Here is a 16,723-nt window from a genome sequence, read left to right as displayed (position 1 = left end):
AAACTTTTGAAAAAGAGTTTATCAGTTCTATTGCTTGGGAGAGAGAGGATTGAGAATTCTGGAGAAAGAGTAAAACATCATCTGCATAAAGACTGATCTTATGTTCTATTTTCTTACACTTTATCCCTTTAATGTCTGTTGTTTGCCTAATTGCTGCTGCTAGTGGTTCGATAAAGATAGCAAATAGTGAGGGGGAGAGTGGGCATCCCTGCCTGGTCCCCCTCTGAAGACAGAAGCTAGCTGATATTTGGTCGTTCGTCCTGACACGTGCTGTTGGTGAACTGTATAATGTTTGTAGCCAGTTTATGAAGAAGTTCCCAAAGCCAAACTTATGTAAAGTTGCAAATAAGAACTTCCAGTTAACTCTATCAAAAGCTTTTTTCTGCATCTAGAGATAATATACTAGTTTCTATGTTTCTACTGTAAGAGAAATCTATCAAATTAAGTAATCTACGTGAGTTTGTGGATGACTGTCTACCTTTAATGAAACCAGTTTGGTCAGGGTGTATTATAAAGGGGGTTACCTTCTCTAATCTTTTGGCCAGGGCTTTACAAATTATTTTGAAATCAACATTAATAAGAGAAATTGGGCGATAGCTGGTTGGAAATGCTGGGTCTTTGCCTGGTTTTAACAAGAGACTAATATTGGCTGAATTCATGTTCGGCTGTAATCTGCCGCTCTCTTCGATTTCCCTCACCATTCTGAAAAATGTTGGAGCCAGAATGATCCAGAATTCTTTGTAGAATTCTACTGGCAACCCGTCTGGACCTGGAGCTTTCCTATTAGTCATGGATTTAAGGGCTTCCTGGAGCTCCGCTGATGTTAGTGGCGAGCCCAGGACTGTAACTTGGCTGTCTGATAATTTAGGAAGTGTTATCCTGTCAAGGAACTCATTGATCTCATGATCTGATGGGTTTATCTGTGGTGAGTACAACGTTTGGTAAAAGTCTCTTAAGGTGTTGTTTATTCTTTCAGGGTCATTAACTATATTCCCGGTTGAGTCTTTAACAGCAGATATGGTAGTTTTCTCTTTATTTATTTCTAATTGGCTAGCTAAGAATTTACCTGATTTATTACTATGTTCGAAGTTTTCTATTCGTAGTCTTTGTGCTAAAAATTGTGTCTTTTTGTCAATAATTCCATGAAGTTCTAATTTAGCTTTACGTAATTTGCTCATTGACTCTTCTTCTGTGGATGCCTCTAAAGACTTGATGATTTCCTCTAACTCCTGAATATGTTTGTTTAAAGTTATTTCCTATGTGATGAGAAAGAGATTATTTTACCTCTCATCACTGCCTTTCCTGCCTCCCAAAGAATAGGTGCTGATGTTCCAGGCAGGTCATTATGTTCTAAATATAAAGCCCACTCCTTTTTAAAAAAATCAATAAAACCTTCGTCTTTAAGCATTGATGTATTAAACCTCCAGTTTTTGCTTAGTGGGATTGTCTTTTTATTTACCAGAGTTAAAGAAACCGGAGCATGGTCGCTGACAACTATGGGGTGTATCACAGTGTCTGAAATTTCAGCCAACAATGAGCTGCTGACTAGAAAATAATCCAAACGTGAGTGAGTGATGGATGTGCGAAAAAAAAGTATACTCTCTACGGTTAGGATGAAGAGATCGCCATGCATCACAAAGCCCATAATCACTCATGTACTGTTTAACTATATTAGTGGATTGCCAATTGCGCTGAGTCCCAGCTGTACTGAGCCTGTCTGTTAAGGAATTCATCCAAAAATTAAAATCACCTCCTAGTATAAGTGGACAGTCCAAGTGTTCGGAGAGTACAGAGAAAAAATTATGAAAGAATGGAGGGTCATCAATATTTGGACAGTATATGCTGACGATACATAAGCGTTGGTTCTGTATAGATATTTTTAACATTATAAATCTACCCTCTGGATCAGAAACTGTGTCCAATACTGTGAAATTGATGTTTTTGTGTATTAAAATAGCTACACCTCTTTGCCTAGAGTTATAGCAGGCAGAGAACATGCTGGGAAACTCAGGTGTTTTAAGTTCATCTGCGGATGTGGCAGATCTATGAGTCTCTTGTAACAATATTACGTCTGCTTGCACTCTCTTTAACTGATCAAAAATTTTTAATCTCTTCTCTCTAGAGCCAACCCCATGTACGTTCCATGAGACAAACCTTAGTGCACCCATAGATGTGTGTGTGAGTAGCTAAAATATGACGCCTTCATGTGAATAAGATGGAATAAGTATATAAATGCATAAATAGTATGTTAATAAATAACAGAAAAGTAAATAATAAATAATAATAATAATAATAATAATAATAATAAAGATCCAACAGTGTTTGTGGTTGTATTATTTGACGCATAAATTATGATATTGTGCTGTGAATTTAATATACATATATGTGTGTGTGTGTGTGTGTGTGTGTGTGTGTGTGTGTGTGTGTGTGTGTGTGTGTGTGTGTGTGTGTGTGTGCGCGTGTGTGTATGTATGCGTGTGTGTGTGTGTGCGTGTGTGTGCGTGTCGAGTCTGACGCAGTGTTGGAAAGTTGTGTGGTTGTGCCATACAGGTGTAAAGGTACAGAAGCAGGTAAAAAGGAAGGGAAAATACAGATATAGGTTAAAAAAAGAAGAAAGAACTAAAAAGAAGAGGTGATGGGGTGTAAGGTGGTGATGGACAGGTGATCTTATCATCTACAAAACGGATTTAGCAGCTGTTTAATCCTGACGTGATCAAACCCAGTGAATCCTGATAAGAATAGTAAATGTCTGACCTGATGTTGGGCTAATACAGCCAGTCAGTCACTGCGAGTGTTTTTTCATGGTAAGGTTACAGCACCACAAAAAGACATGGCAGTCACAGTATGGGTCATTTTTATTGTTCTAGTATACTACATTTTGAGGAATAGTGCTGTGTTTACAAAAGATTGTTTTAAGAAACAACAAAAAAAAATGTTTTGGAAAATAAGTGACAAGGCTTACATTCTAGACAGAATATGTTTTTACAATTATCGCATTGCATCTTATTTAAACAAATTAGAAAGTCTTTGATGTGGGCTGCATAGTGGTACTGTTGCCTCGCAGCTAGAAGGATAAACGATAAATGACCCACACTTGTATAGGGAGCCTAAGTCACGCCCACTGCCGGACCATGAGTCCATGGAAGAATGAAAAAATGAATAAAAGTCAATGCGACTACAGTCAGGTCCACAAATATTGGGACATCGACACAATGCTAACATTTTTGGCTCTATACACTACCACAATGGATATCAAATGAAACGAACAAGATGTGCTTTAACTGCAGACTGTCAGCTTTTATTTGAGGGTGTTTACATCCAAATCAGGTGAACGGTGTAGGAATCACAACAGTTTGCATATGTGCCTCCCACTTGTTAAGGGACCAAAAGTAATGGGACAATTGGCTTCTCAGCTGTTCCATGGCCAGGTGTGTGTTATTCCCTCATTGTCCCAATTACAAGGAGCAGATAAAAGGTCCAGAGTTCATTTCAAGTGTTCTATTTGCATTTGGAATCTGTTGCTGTCAACTGTCAAGATGAGATCCAAAGGGACAGAGGTGAGCATGCGCTGACGCTGATGGCCGAGCACCGGATACACGGCAGCATTTGAAGCAGATGGCAGCCCGTTAACAAACATCCACAATTAAGACGCATTTTTGCCAAATTTATCTACTGACAACGCAAAAAATAATCTGGTAATTATAACTCACTCAACCTGGAGGTAAGTGAAGAAAATTTAGAAAGTTTACAAAACTATATTGACAGAGTTTTTGAGTCTTTCGTTATGGTCCGAAGAACTCAGCAGCTGAGCCCGAAACACCTGGGACCAAGAGGAGCGGTCCTCAGGACTCGCCTGAGGCCTCATCTCCCCGTAAGGACATATTAGAATTATTAGATTCCATAGATAAACGGCTTCTGGGATTTGAGGGGCGACTTCATCTGCTTGAGGTTCTACACCAGGAGTTTCAGAACCTCCGTCAGTCTCTGGAGTTCAGCCATGAGCAGGTGGAGCGGCTAGCCGCTGAGAACGCGTCGCTGCGGGAGTCCGTTTCTTCCCTGGAAGAGGGAATGACGCGGATCACCCTGGACAACAAGATTCTGAAGGAGACGGTTTTGGATCTTCAGGTCCGTAGTTTTCGCAGGCCTGCCGGAGCAGGCGGGAGGGGCGGAGAACTGCGAGCAAACAATAAGCTGTGGAACACATTACCACTGCTAGTGAGGCAAGCACCAACAGCTAGCATTTTTAAATCACGCCTGAAAACTCACTACTTCAACCTAGCTTATACCACATAATTATGAACCTCACTTACATCTGCACTGTTTAAAAATGGACTCCACAATTAATCGACTTCCGTTCTTTCGGTTCTTTTTTAAAATGTTTTTCTAATTTTTTATTCACCCTGTGTCTTATTGATTTTTAGCTGTTATTTTTGGGAATTTTGTTGTATTTCCTTTTTATCTTTTATCTGTGTTCAACATGTTTGTATAACGCCTGTTTAATTAACAAACATTTTTAGTGTACAGCGCCTTGTTTGGTTGTAATGCCTTGTGAATGCGCTTTATAAATAAAATTGGATTGGATTGGATTGGAATAAAAAACTTTCTCCAGGCCCAAATTAAGAAACCCGAAGAAACGGTAAAAAACATCACCTTTCACCGGGTACATCGCCTTGGAGCTAAAAGAGTGGACAGTAGAAGACTGGGTTGTATGTGCATGTGTGAGCATGAGGGAGGGAGTGTGTGACTGTGTTTGTAAATGACTGTATATGTCAGGTGGGGCCTTTGACTCCTACCCTCTCCTGGGACTTCTTTTGATGATATAGATCTTCGTCCCCCCTCCCCCTGCCACACCTGGTGTGGGGTGTGGTGTCTTGGTCTGCCTGATTGTTCGTGGCTCCCGGGTCAGGGAGTTTAAGATTTTTGGCGTCTGCCTGATCAATCCCGGTGGCTGCCTGGTGGGATCTCCTACACATCTTTGGGGGGCAAATCTGTGGCCCCTCACACTCTCTATTGGACGCTCCTATAGAGAAACCTTACATAAACAAGCGCGTGTACACACACAGGTGCTCTCAAAAGTATGGACTTGGGCACATTAAACACAGGTCTTAAGACTATGGTGGGCACTTAATGCACTGTGATTTATTATCGTGTGATTGTTCAGTTAAACAATGTTGATGATATATTTCTTCATCAAGTTGACGGAGTGATAGCTTGATCTTGTTGTATTGTTGTTGTGTCCCCTTTTTTTGCTCTTTTGCTTTTTATTCTTGTCTTTTTCTGCAGGTCTAGAAGCAGACTCTTGTTCATTATTGTTTATTTTTGTGGAAAGTCAATCAAGAGAAGACTCCACCAGTGTGAATACAGTGGGTTCACCACAGGATGTAAACCATTGGTGAGCCCCAAAAACAGGAAGGCCAGATTAGAGTTTGCCAAACAGCATCTAAAAAAAGCCTTCACAGTTCTGGAACAACATCCTTTGGACAGATGAGACCAAGATCAACTTGTACCAGAGTGATGGGAAGAGAAGAATATGGAGACGGAAAGGAACTGCTCATGATCCTAAGCATACCACCTCATCAGTGAAGCATGGTGCTGGAAGTGTCATGGCGTGGGCATGTATGGCTGCCAGTGGAACTGGTTCTCTTGTATTTATTGATGATGTGACTGCTGACAAAAGCAGCACGATGAATTCTGAAGTGTTTCGGGCAATATTATCTGCTCATATTCAGCCAAATGCCTCAGAACTCATTGGACGGCGCTTCACAGTGCTGATGGACAATGACCCAAAGCATACTGCAAAAGCAACCAAAGAGATTTTGAAGGGAAAGAAGTGGACTGTTTTGCAATGGCCAAGTCAATCACCTGACCTGAATCCAACTGACCATTCATTGCACTTGCTGAAGACAAAACTGAAGGGAAAATGCCCCAGGAACAGGCAGGAACTGAAGACTGTTTCAATAGAGGCCTGGCAGAGCATCACCAGGGATGAAACCCAACGTCTGGTTATGTCTATCTGTTCCAGACTTCAGGCTGTAATTGACAGCAAAGGATTAGCAACTAAGTATTGAAATGTATAAGTTTGATTTATGGTTCTTATTCTGTCCCATTAATTTTGGTCCCTTAACAAGTGGGAGGCACATATGCAAACTGTTGTAATTCCTACACCGTTCACCTGATTTGCATGTAAATACCCTCAAATAAAATCTGACAGTCTGCAGTTAAAGCACATCTTGTTCATTTCGTTTGATATCCATTGTGGTGGTGTATAGAGCCAAAAATGTTAAAATTGTGTCGATGTCCCAATATTTATGGACCTGACTGTAAATATGATATTTTCTAATCCCGTTTCCATGGATTTCAATATGATGTCCGCGAATTGTAAAGGTACATTTTGATACCAAGAAAGCGCTTATTTTTTAATGGGGGGAAACGTTGTTTTAGGTTTTGTGTGAAAATAAGTTCAGGACTACAAATGTGCTTCACTAAATTGACGTAATCAAACCAGACACGGAGAAAAACAGAGAGGAAATAGCAGTAAGTTTAGCAAACTTCAAATCTTTCCTTCAGGAGGGAAGAACCACCATAAATCTGGCCATTTGGTAAGTAGCAGCTATGCTAGGGGAGAAGAGATTCTGTGGTGACATCATATATGTGACGTACCGACGTCTGATTTCCTAGAAAACATCTTCGTTTTGAGAGATACCAGAAGACGTGTAGACAGGGCTGAAGCACACCCCTCCAAAGCCTGCGTGGGCTTTCCACGGGTACTCTGGTTTCCTCCAACAGGCCAAAACATGAATGTTCAGAAGAACTGGAGACTCTGAACTGTCTCTAAGTGTGAGAGAGTTCATGTCTCCATGATGGACTAGTGGCTTGTTAATGGTGTCCCCTGCAGTTCACCTAATGACTGCTGGGTTTAGGCACCAGATCCCTGCGACCCTATTCAGGAATTAGTGATTTAAAAAATGAATGAATGAATGAATTAGATCCCCACATTTAAAAATTTTTACGAATATACATTTTTTTATACATTCAAATCATCCTACAACACGATTGTTATTAAAAGTTCAAACACTATACCTCTTGGAAAAATCTGTAGCGGGTCTGGCAGCATTCCATTCATGCGTTGTTCATTCATTGTGTTGCAGTACTAAAGAAGAGAATCACAACATAGTTGAGGTGAGTAATACAGAAACAGGAGCAGAACTATTAACGTTCTTTCACAAAGAAATAAGTCTAAAATCTATACAGTGTTTGACAGACACTCCTTTGTAAACATTTGATTGGAATATTCTCTTCACAAGCACAAATGCAGTTTTTCCACTAAGGTTAGAATGAGTCCACAGTACTCTGAAAAACGTGAGCCTGCTGTGCTGAAATCTGTTGCCGAACAGGGCCAATGCCCCGTGGGCTTGTTCTAAGGGACTGTAGCATTAACCCTGTTCTCCTCCAGGTCAGCAGCTCACCAAACACTCATACCCTACAGGACTAACACAGGGACACACACTCCGGAGCCTTTCAGCTGCTTGCCAAGGCAAAGCCATAATGGATGTTTCAGTTAAACAAACCATCTGTTAAACTGTGAGCTTCTGTGCATGTGAGAGCGTGTGGTTACGGGAGTTTTTCTGTTCCATCTACTTTAGAAAGATTAAAAACAAAGAAAAAAGGTTCTTAAAGAATACAACAAACTCGAGGCACTTTAAAGCAGTAAATACCTACATGAGTTCATTGTGCTTAATTTTCTGTCCAGTGTGAGCTACACAATCACCACAGCGATATGTAAATTTGCTCTCTCATTGTGAAGGAGGGAGGGAGGACGATGGGACCGGCTTGGATGGGAATGGATCAGAATGGCTACCCAAGTGGCACAGCTGTTATTAAAAGGCCTATTTATCACTGTCAGTTCCCCTCCTCGCTCCTAGCCCTCTGCTTTCACCCTCCGGCACTTTCACTAGGCCACATCTGAACAATGGGCCTAATACCCCCCAAAAAACAAGAAAACGTGCTCCGTGTGTTGAGGTTGTGGGAGGGGATCGGGCTTCGTGTACCTTTAATTTTCCGCTCAGCTAGCTTATTGATTAAAGCTGCAATTACCACCTAATCTGTAGTAGGTGTGTTATTAATAGACATTCTCCATTGTTGGCCAATAACTAAACAGTGTCCAAACTCAAATAGCGTTGCTCAGCCTTAAGGGACACGTGAGAGAAGTGTGGATCTCATCATCATTAGCAGAGTAAGGGGAAATGGGGAGTAAAAACGGTGGAATAAAACCCACTACCTCCAGGGGGAGCTGGGTGAGGAAGAGATGAGGTCACATGTTTTTTAGCACCTGACAAAGACTGGTCTTTAACTTTGAGCAGGGATGTCTGTCTTCCAAGATGTCGAACAATGATTAGAGATACCCGGAAGTGTTGTTGGTCCCATGGGAGCAAGTAGCAATCAATGCTTTCAGTAATGGAGGAAATTTTCTGAATAAATGCCCTCAGCATACTTGTGTTAATGAAATTGTGAATTTGAGCATTAATTTTGTTAAGCAAATGAGAGTGTGCTTTTATTTCCAGAAAATGTTTAAGAGAAATTTGAAAAAAAAAGGGGGGGGGGGGGGGTTAGACCGTGCGGTAACAGAATACCTGAAAATAATTATAAAACAGGGAAAAACACCTGCACAGACAAGGTGACAGACTAAACAAATGATCTCCCCTCTGACCTAACATGCTGTTTCCCTTAATTCCTATTAATTTCACATAATGGCTGTCTGCTCACCTGGAATTAATAACGCTGAAGCCTAAATCCACCGGGGGTTGTGCAGGGGCCAAGTGGCAACCACAGCAAACAACCACAAACAGAAATAAAATGCATTTAAAGTACATGAACCTGACTGGTGTAAATTATATTCTAGGGAGTTGAGTATTTTCCAGGTGATCAGCAGCTTTTTGTACACTTGGCTGTCCCATGAGTGGAAAGCCATTACAGCGCTCCTGAATTCATTTGCCAAAAAACCATGAACAAATGAGTTTTTAAATTTGTGGGCAAAGAAGTGCAGTGTGAATACTAAATATTTATGCTTGGTAGAACATGCTGGAGGTCAGGACCATGCATTAGCATGCACTTCACACATGTCACATCATCTAAAAAAACAGTGTTGGCTACACAGTAAACCTTTAACACACATTTAGTGGACAATGCATCAAATCAGCTGTATGATAAAGATAATAAAAGTGTTTAAAAAGTAAAAATTCACTGTGCACATGGTTTCTGAAAGAGTAAAAGGACTGCTGCAACATCTGACAAATGCAATAGTTTGTTTTTCTATTAATTATTTACTATAGACCCCTTGAATGTTACTGTTTTCATCTGGGTAATAGCACACATCCACACAATGCTGGAGGGTAAAAAGAGCCTCCCCAGCTGCTATCCAGACCTGTTTCTCTGTGATTTCAGCTAATAAAATGAAACCTAGGGATTTAGATATTACTACTTTAGATCATCTAACACATCTTTGTGCAGATGAACTCAAAAACAAAAACATCTCAAAGCTAACAGAGTTTAGAGCCAAACTTCCAGATCCGTTTGAAAAAGCTAACGAGCTGTGGGATGGCTGCTAGTTCAGCACAGGGATATATACAATTATTTGACACACCTGTACTTTACCAGATCTCTTCTAATTTGTGCGCATTAATGTTGAGGGATTGCCGTGACACTGTTCGTCTTTGGAGATGAACAGATTCTCCGTTTATTCTGACGAGCATTGTAAACAGAAACGCCAAACGAACAACATTAGAGGCTGCCCGCTCCAATTACTCAGCATACTTTGTGTAATTACTGAAACAATACCGTTATCGTGGGCCACACACAGAACTACATATATACATAATCGTTTGATCAAATGACTGTGACAGTAATTATCTCAGAAGCGCAAGAGTGTGTGTGTGTGTGTGTGTGTGTGTGTGTGTGTGTGTGTGTGTGTGTGTGTGTGTGTGTGTGTGTGTGTGTGTGTGTGTGTGTGTGTGTGTGTGTGAGATACCATACTACAAAATATTACCCCAAAAAGTGGACCATTGATTGCTAATAAAATTTAATTTTCACACACAAAAATGTGATTTTCTTGACAAATCCATTCAAGCCCAAGTTGCAAAAATGAGGAAAAAAAGCTACATTTAAGACAACAAAATTTGTATTACGAGGCATTCCACCATAGGTGAGTCTAATGATTAATTTAAGAGGTGTCCAGCTGACAAGTAATGCCCTTTTATATTCACCTAACAAAGAAAAGCCCTAATCTCATTTTTGGTTCTTTTTTAAAACACAGGAAAGGTTTCTCTTTACCTTGCTGACAGTTTCGTTTGCATCTGCAAACTTCCTCAGAGCTGACGCTGATGATGACGTCACTTCCTACTCCCTTTATCCGCTAGCAGCAGAGGATGTTATCGCCCTCTGCTGACCGCTCTCCCCTCTCCGATGATGCAGTCCCATGCACGATCCAATGAGTAAGCTCCATTGTCTCTGTTCATGGTCCCACATCCACGTCTCCTTATCTCGATAGCTTCTTTTATCCATCTTTGGTATTTCTGTTGTTCAGTGTTTATTATCCTTTTGTTGTCCCAGTCCATTACATGGTTTTCTCTTGTGCAGTGATCTGTTACGACTGACTTCTTTATTGTGCTTTCTGCTTCGTGTTTTGCTGCTCTTGTGTGTCTTTGACTTGCTTCTTTCTCGCACTCCTTTCTATGTTCTATTGTTCGTGTGTTGAGTTGGCGTCCGGTTTTTCCTATGTATGTTTTATTGCAGAGTTTACATGGGATTTCGTAAACAACTCTACATTTATGCAGCGAAACAAGAAGCAGAAAGCACAGTAAAGAAGTCAGCCGTAACAGATCACTGCACAAGAGAAAACCATGTAATGGACTGGGACAACACAAGGATCATAAACACCGAACAACAGAAATACCAAAGATGGATAAAAGAAGCAATCGAGATAAGGAGATGTGGATGTGGGACCATGAACAGAGACGATGGAGTTTACTCATTGGATCGTGCAAGGGACTGCATCATCGGAGATGGGAGAGCGGGCAGCAGAGGGCGACAACGTCCTCAGCTGCCCGTGGATAAATGGAGTAGGAAGTGACGCCACCATCAGCGTCAGCTCTGAGGAAGTTTTGCAGTCCTCTGCTGTATCATCCATGTGCTCTCTGGCAAACTTCAGACGGGCCTGGACATGCACTGGCTTCAGCAGCGGAACACGTCTGGCACTGCAGGATTTGATTCCCTGCCGTTGTAGTGTGTTACTGATGGTGACCTTTGTTACTGTGGTCCCAGCTCTCTGCAGGTCATTCACCAGGTCCCCCCCGTGTGGTTCTGGGATTCTTGCTCACCGTTCTCATGATCATTTTGACCCCACGGGATGAGATCTTGCGTGGAGCCCCAGATCGATTATCAGTGGTCTTGTATGTCTTCCATTTTCTGATAATTGCTCCCACAGTTGATTTTTTTCACACCAAGCTGCTTGCCTATTGTAGATTCACTCTTCCCAGTCTGGTGCAGGTCTACAATTCTTTTCCTGGTGTCCTTCGAAAGCTCTTTGGTCTTGGCCATAGTAGAGTTTGGAGTCTGACAGTTTGAGGCTGTGGACAGGTGTCTTTTATACAGATAATGAGTTCAAACAGGTGCCATTAATACAGCTAACGAGTGGAGGACAGAAAAGCTTCTTAAAGAAGACGTTACAGGTCTGTGAGAGCCAGAGATTTTCCTTGTTTGAAGTGACCAAATACTTATTTTCCACCCTGATTTACATATAAATTCTTTAAAAATCCTGCCATGTGAATTCATGGATTTTTTTTCACATTCTGTCTCTCACAGTTGAAGTGTACATATGATGTAAATTACTGACCTCTGTCATAATTTTAAGTGGGAGAACTTGCACAATCGGTGGCTGACTAAATACTTTTTTGCCCCACTGTATATATATATTAGGGCTGCACGATAAAAGGAAAACCTGTGATATTCGATAACAGTGATTAATATTGCGATGAGAACCCACCAATTTGGCCAAATGGATGAAGAGCTCTATTTGATTTGTTAAAAAAAGATAATACTTCAGTTTGATTGACAGAACGCATTATGTTTAGCAAATATTTGAGCTCACCATTTATTGCGATATTTATTTGTTCTTTGCGATATGCATATTGTGCATGCTGACATCGTGATAACGATATATTTACGATATATTGTGCAGCCCTAATAAATATACACACACACACAAACGCACACACACACACACACACACACACACAGTAACGTCCCTGAAAAACAAAAGATTGTGAGGTTAAATGTCTTTGTTCTATGAATCAGAAGACTTCTCTTCACCACATCTGCCTTTTTTTGCTTAATCACACTGCTATCCTGTGCTACATGATTAAAAAGCAACCACAAGTAATAAAAACGGACAAAAAAACATGGAGAGTAAATTGTGCCTGTGGCAGTAGTGGCATCATTGTGAGCTGATGGGGGGTAAAAGACATCCACAGATGAAAGTAGATTTTGAACAACTCTGCAGCCCAGGGGGGCTTTTCTTTAATGAGGCAAAACTTTAAGTACTGAATAATAAATAATAAAAATTGACAGTTCATTTAGCTTTCAGTGTACGTCATACAGAAACTCATTACAAGCCATTACTCTTACTGTCCGTGGCATGATCAGTAAGTATGGTGGGATGTGAAAATACACTGCATTAGGTGGTGCTGCTGAAGCTGGAACTGTGTACATCCTCTTTTTGTGTGTCTGAATTAGTAATGTTGATCATCAGCCACATTTTTGTTTACAACTGGTTTAATAAGACTAGATATGGACATTTTTTTTGTTTTGATTTAAAATCTTTATACTGCTGAACTAAAACATTCAGAAATTAGATTTGAGTAGTCAACCTAACTATGTTCATAATTTGCTGGAAGATGACATTTAATGTACTGATGTAACATATATGTCCGTATGATCCTTAATTACTTTGCTTTTTTATTGCCAGTTGTCTGAAATGAATAACAAAAATCTGCCATTAAATTTATCATAATCTATTAGGGAAGAAAACAGGAAAAATGATTGGGTGATTAGAACCAGCCAGTATTTAGCAACATTAACTTAATCAGCAATGGGCCAATCTGACACTCAAAAATCAGATTCTTTTTCCTTCTGTCTATGAACGCATCATTTTCAAGCAGCAGCAGAATTAATCAGACATTTTTTCTGATTCATTAACTTACCATTGCTAAGAACTAATTAAAGCAACTAAAAACAGATCTTCTATGTGGAAGTTTTTACCTCTAGAATCAAGTTTTCACATGAATCTGAATTGTTTTCTTTAACAGTTTGTGTTGATTATAGTTTTTAAGGTAAACCTAAATCAGTATCAGAACTGCACAAGAGTCAGAAATCTGCCTTTAAAATCAGACTACGTGGTTCTATCTATTCTGCATACAAAATTCTGTATTATTCAGGGGCAGCAGGAGCTCAGGAGGTTGAGCGGGTTGTCCAGTAATCGGAAGGTTGCAGGTTCGATCCCAGCTCCCACCAGAGAATGCTGCTGCTGAGTCTTTCAGCAAGACACTTACCCAGCCTTGCATGCTGGTGGTGGTTGGAGGGGGGCCTCGCTTTTGTCAGTGCGCCTCAGGGCAGCTGTGGCTATATCGTAGCTCACCTACCAGCGCGTGAATGTGTGTGTGAATGAAGCGCCTTGGGGGGTTGAAGAAGGCACTATACAAATACAGTCCATTTACCATTTTATTTTTAGATTTGGAATGAAAAAGTATTCAGGAAAACTAACATGAAATGTAAAAATGCATTAAAGGTCCTATATGATACTAAATCCACTTTTTGGAGCTCCTGATCATGTTATATTATTTTTCCTCATGGAAAAACACCACTACAGCAGTTTATGACTTCACACATTCATTCTCCTGTCTCAGCCGAGTCTTTCCTTCAACTCTGCCCAACTGAGCTAGGCTATTGCAGATGGCTGGATGGGGCCAGCTTTCCATCATCACTTCCACACTCCTCCCCATCCAGGTAGTCTCTCTCCCCTGGACTGTAAATACCAATGCCCAGTCTCTCCAAGTAGCTAGTAGTGAATTTAACCTCCACAGTTGTGAAGAAGTGATTCCTTTCTTATCAAGTCAGCACTTTAAATAATGCTTAGAACCTAAAAATGGATTTTGTCTGCAAGAAGTAAAGGATCCCTGTCCAGCGGGACATGTTGGATTGAATCTGCAGCAAGCTCGAATCTGCCGTCTCCGGGTCTGCAGCTGTGTACTATTGTGGAATTCACACAGTTGGAGACGGGGTTTGATCTAATCCAAGCATCTTACTTACAGGTTGAAGGTGATGCTCATAAAAACACTTTATATTTAATCAAAAATGACATCTCAATTGTAAAAACTATAATATTTTATCATACATTCTTCTGCCTGAGTTTCTCTGGAAGGTGTTAAATAACATGATACAGGTAGAGAAAAAAATGTTAGTTTTTACATGTCAGTGAATGAAAAACAACAGCAAACAAAGTAATTATCTGAATCCATGTACTCACATATGACAACATAGCTTTCAGCTCATCATCACTTCTTACAGTAATCCTGTCTCCCACCTCATCTTCATCTAGGGGAATGAGCAAATAAACAAACAGTCATGTTACAACAGTTAAGACTGTGTAATGATATTAATTCATCATGAGCCACTGAATTTCTAAACTTTTTTCCCATTTATAAATTTTGAAAATATTCAAAAAATGTATAAAATTAAGTGTGAAGTCCTAGTGTGTGTGTGTGTGTGTGTGTGTGTGTGTGTGTGTGTGTGTGTGTGTGTGTTCTAAAATGTTAAAAAACATGAATAATTTTTAAACATGTCAAAATAAGAAATGAACCAAGACATTTGACACGTCTTTATGCTTCACCTGTACGTACCTTCACACACCACCACCACCATCCAGAGGAAAATAATGTTTTAATAAAACTGATCATTATTGTCACTTCATCACAGACACAAACATAACAGCAATTATAACTGTACCTATGCATTACATTACAATGAACAACATAGTATTTTACAGGTTGAATAAATCCTTAGGTACACCATCCCACTAAAGTTGCATGATTGTTAAATGAAAACATAAAAAAAAGATCTCATTTGGGTGGTATAAAGTACTTTCATGATAACCAAAACAAATGAATCTACTGTGAATATCTGTGTGTTAATAACAGCGCCTTAAATAACAAAGACAACACTTTACAACAACAGCAAATTTAGGATGTTATTCTTCATTAATCAGACTGCTGATACAACAGAACAGGAACTTACACTCAAAGGCCGTGACAGTGGCTTCTGGCATCACGTCTCTTATTGCATCCTTTAGCAAAATAGATGAATAAACAAAGAAATAACGTTAATAAACAGCAAGACACTGGAAAAGCGATGGAAAAAGTTTGAATTTATTTACAAATGTATTTATTTTAGAGTTGGAGAGACTATTAAAACTGTACAGATACGTAGGATGTACACACATTAGCTGGGGTTTGACCAGTTGAGACAAAAACGCTAATTACATGAACGTTTAAATGTGTTTACAGTGAGATGCAACAGGATTTAAAACACTCACCAGCAAGTCATTGAAGTTCAGGAGAGAAGGATAGTACTCAGGCGAGTCCATGTCCCCTAAAGGGGTTTTTATACGGATCACTATCGCCTCGGAGTCCATTTCTCTGTTATTTAAAATTAGCATATAAAAGAAAAGTTAAAGCCTCACCACTCGACTGGTAATCGAGGCTAACGAGATAATTTCCTGCAGAGGGTTAGCCGCTGTCAGAATGTCAGACGCTTCAGCTGAACCACCGCCGGAGCGGAAGTCACTACCTAACAGCCTAAAAGCTGTGATCTAAGCGGAAAACATGATTCTAGGTTCACCCCGAGTCAAAGTATTTTTGTTGTGTTGCATTGGGTGTTTAGCTAAGCAGCTAATCTAGAGGAAGCTGCCTTAGCTGTGTTTCCGCATCAACATCCGTTTGGGAATTTTCAAAATAAAATACTTTTGGCTGAGAGCCCAAACACAGACAGGACTTAAGTTTTTGTTTGTTTGGGGTTACATTTGTACTGTAAAATCATTCAGCAATTCCCACATGCACAGTTACTGAATGTTTCGCAATGAGAACTTTGTTAAAATTAGATTTTCCGATTTGAACTGTGTGTTAATGGTTTTGTAGATTTCTATCAATAACTAATTAAAAAAGCATAATTTTCACAGTAAATTTCAGCATAAACAAGTGACAAATAAAAATAAAACTGAGGCGTTGTATTTCTTTTGAAGGTTTACACACTTAAATGGGTCGTTGAAAGTTATCAGCATGGAGGAACCGAGATTAGATCTGAGCAGATAGATGAGCGAATGACTACTCTGAGTGGAGTCAGTTAAAAAGTGTTTCTGTCATCTTCAAGGGATTCTAATCTTTAAATATTCATAGAATAACATGCAAACATTATTTTATTAATGTGCAAACCAGCCTTTATTTCAAACTTTATTTGTTTTATATCACATTTTAAATTATTTGTGTTCTTTGCTGCATGTATCAGATTAATTGCAGAACTAGTAACATTTGGCCAGAATTAATTAACAAATTCTGGTCCCAGTTTGTTCTATTGTTACCAGTTATAAGCTCACCCATTTGTTGAAAAGTCATTTTTATTT

The 16,723-nt window shown here is 39.8% G+C and overlaps 1 protein-coding gene across 2 annotated transcripts in view; it reads right to left on the bottom strand.

The window, feature by feature from the left end:
* Positions 1-15,957, bottom strand: part of map2k5 (mitogen-activated protein kinase kinase 5) — an 83,470-nt gene extending 67,513 nt beyond the window's left edge. For both annotated transcript variants that reach the window (XM_054732311.2, XM_054732312.2), the window contains exons 1-4: positions 15,641-15,957; positions 15,343-15,391; positions 14,576-14,643; positions 7,081-7,150 (exon numbers count right to left, since the gene is read on the bottom strand). In XM_054732311.2, coding sequence (XP_054588286.1) covers positions 7,081-7,150; positions 14,576-14,643; positions 15,343-15,391; positions 15,641-15,763 — 310 coding nt within the window. In that variant the 5' untranslated portion in view covers positions 15,764-15,957. The remainder of the gene's footprint in view (positions 1-7,080; positions 7,151-14,575; positions 14,644-15,342; positions 15,392-15,640) is intronic.
* Positions 15,958-16,723: the final 766 nt, after the last annotated feature.

Source organism: Nothobranchius furzeri, chromosome 9 (genome assembly GCF_043380555.1).
Source record: "Nothobranchius furzeri strain GRZ-AD chromosome 9, NfurGRZ-RIMD1, whole genome shotgun sequence".
Classification (NCBI taxonomy): Eukaryota; Metazoa; Chordata; class Actinopteri; order Cyprinodontiformes; family Nothobranchiidae; genus Nothobranchius; species Nothobranchius furzeri.
This window is presented reverse-complemented; position numbering and strand designations above follow the sequence as displayed.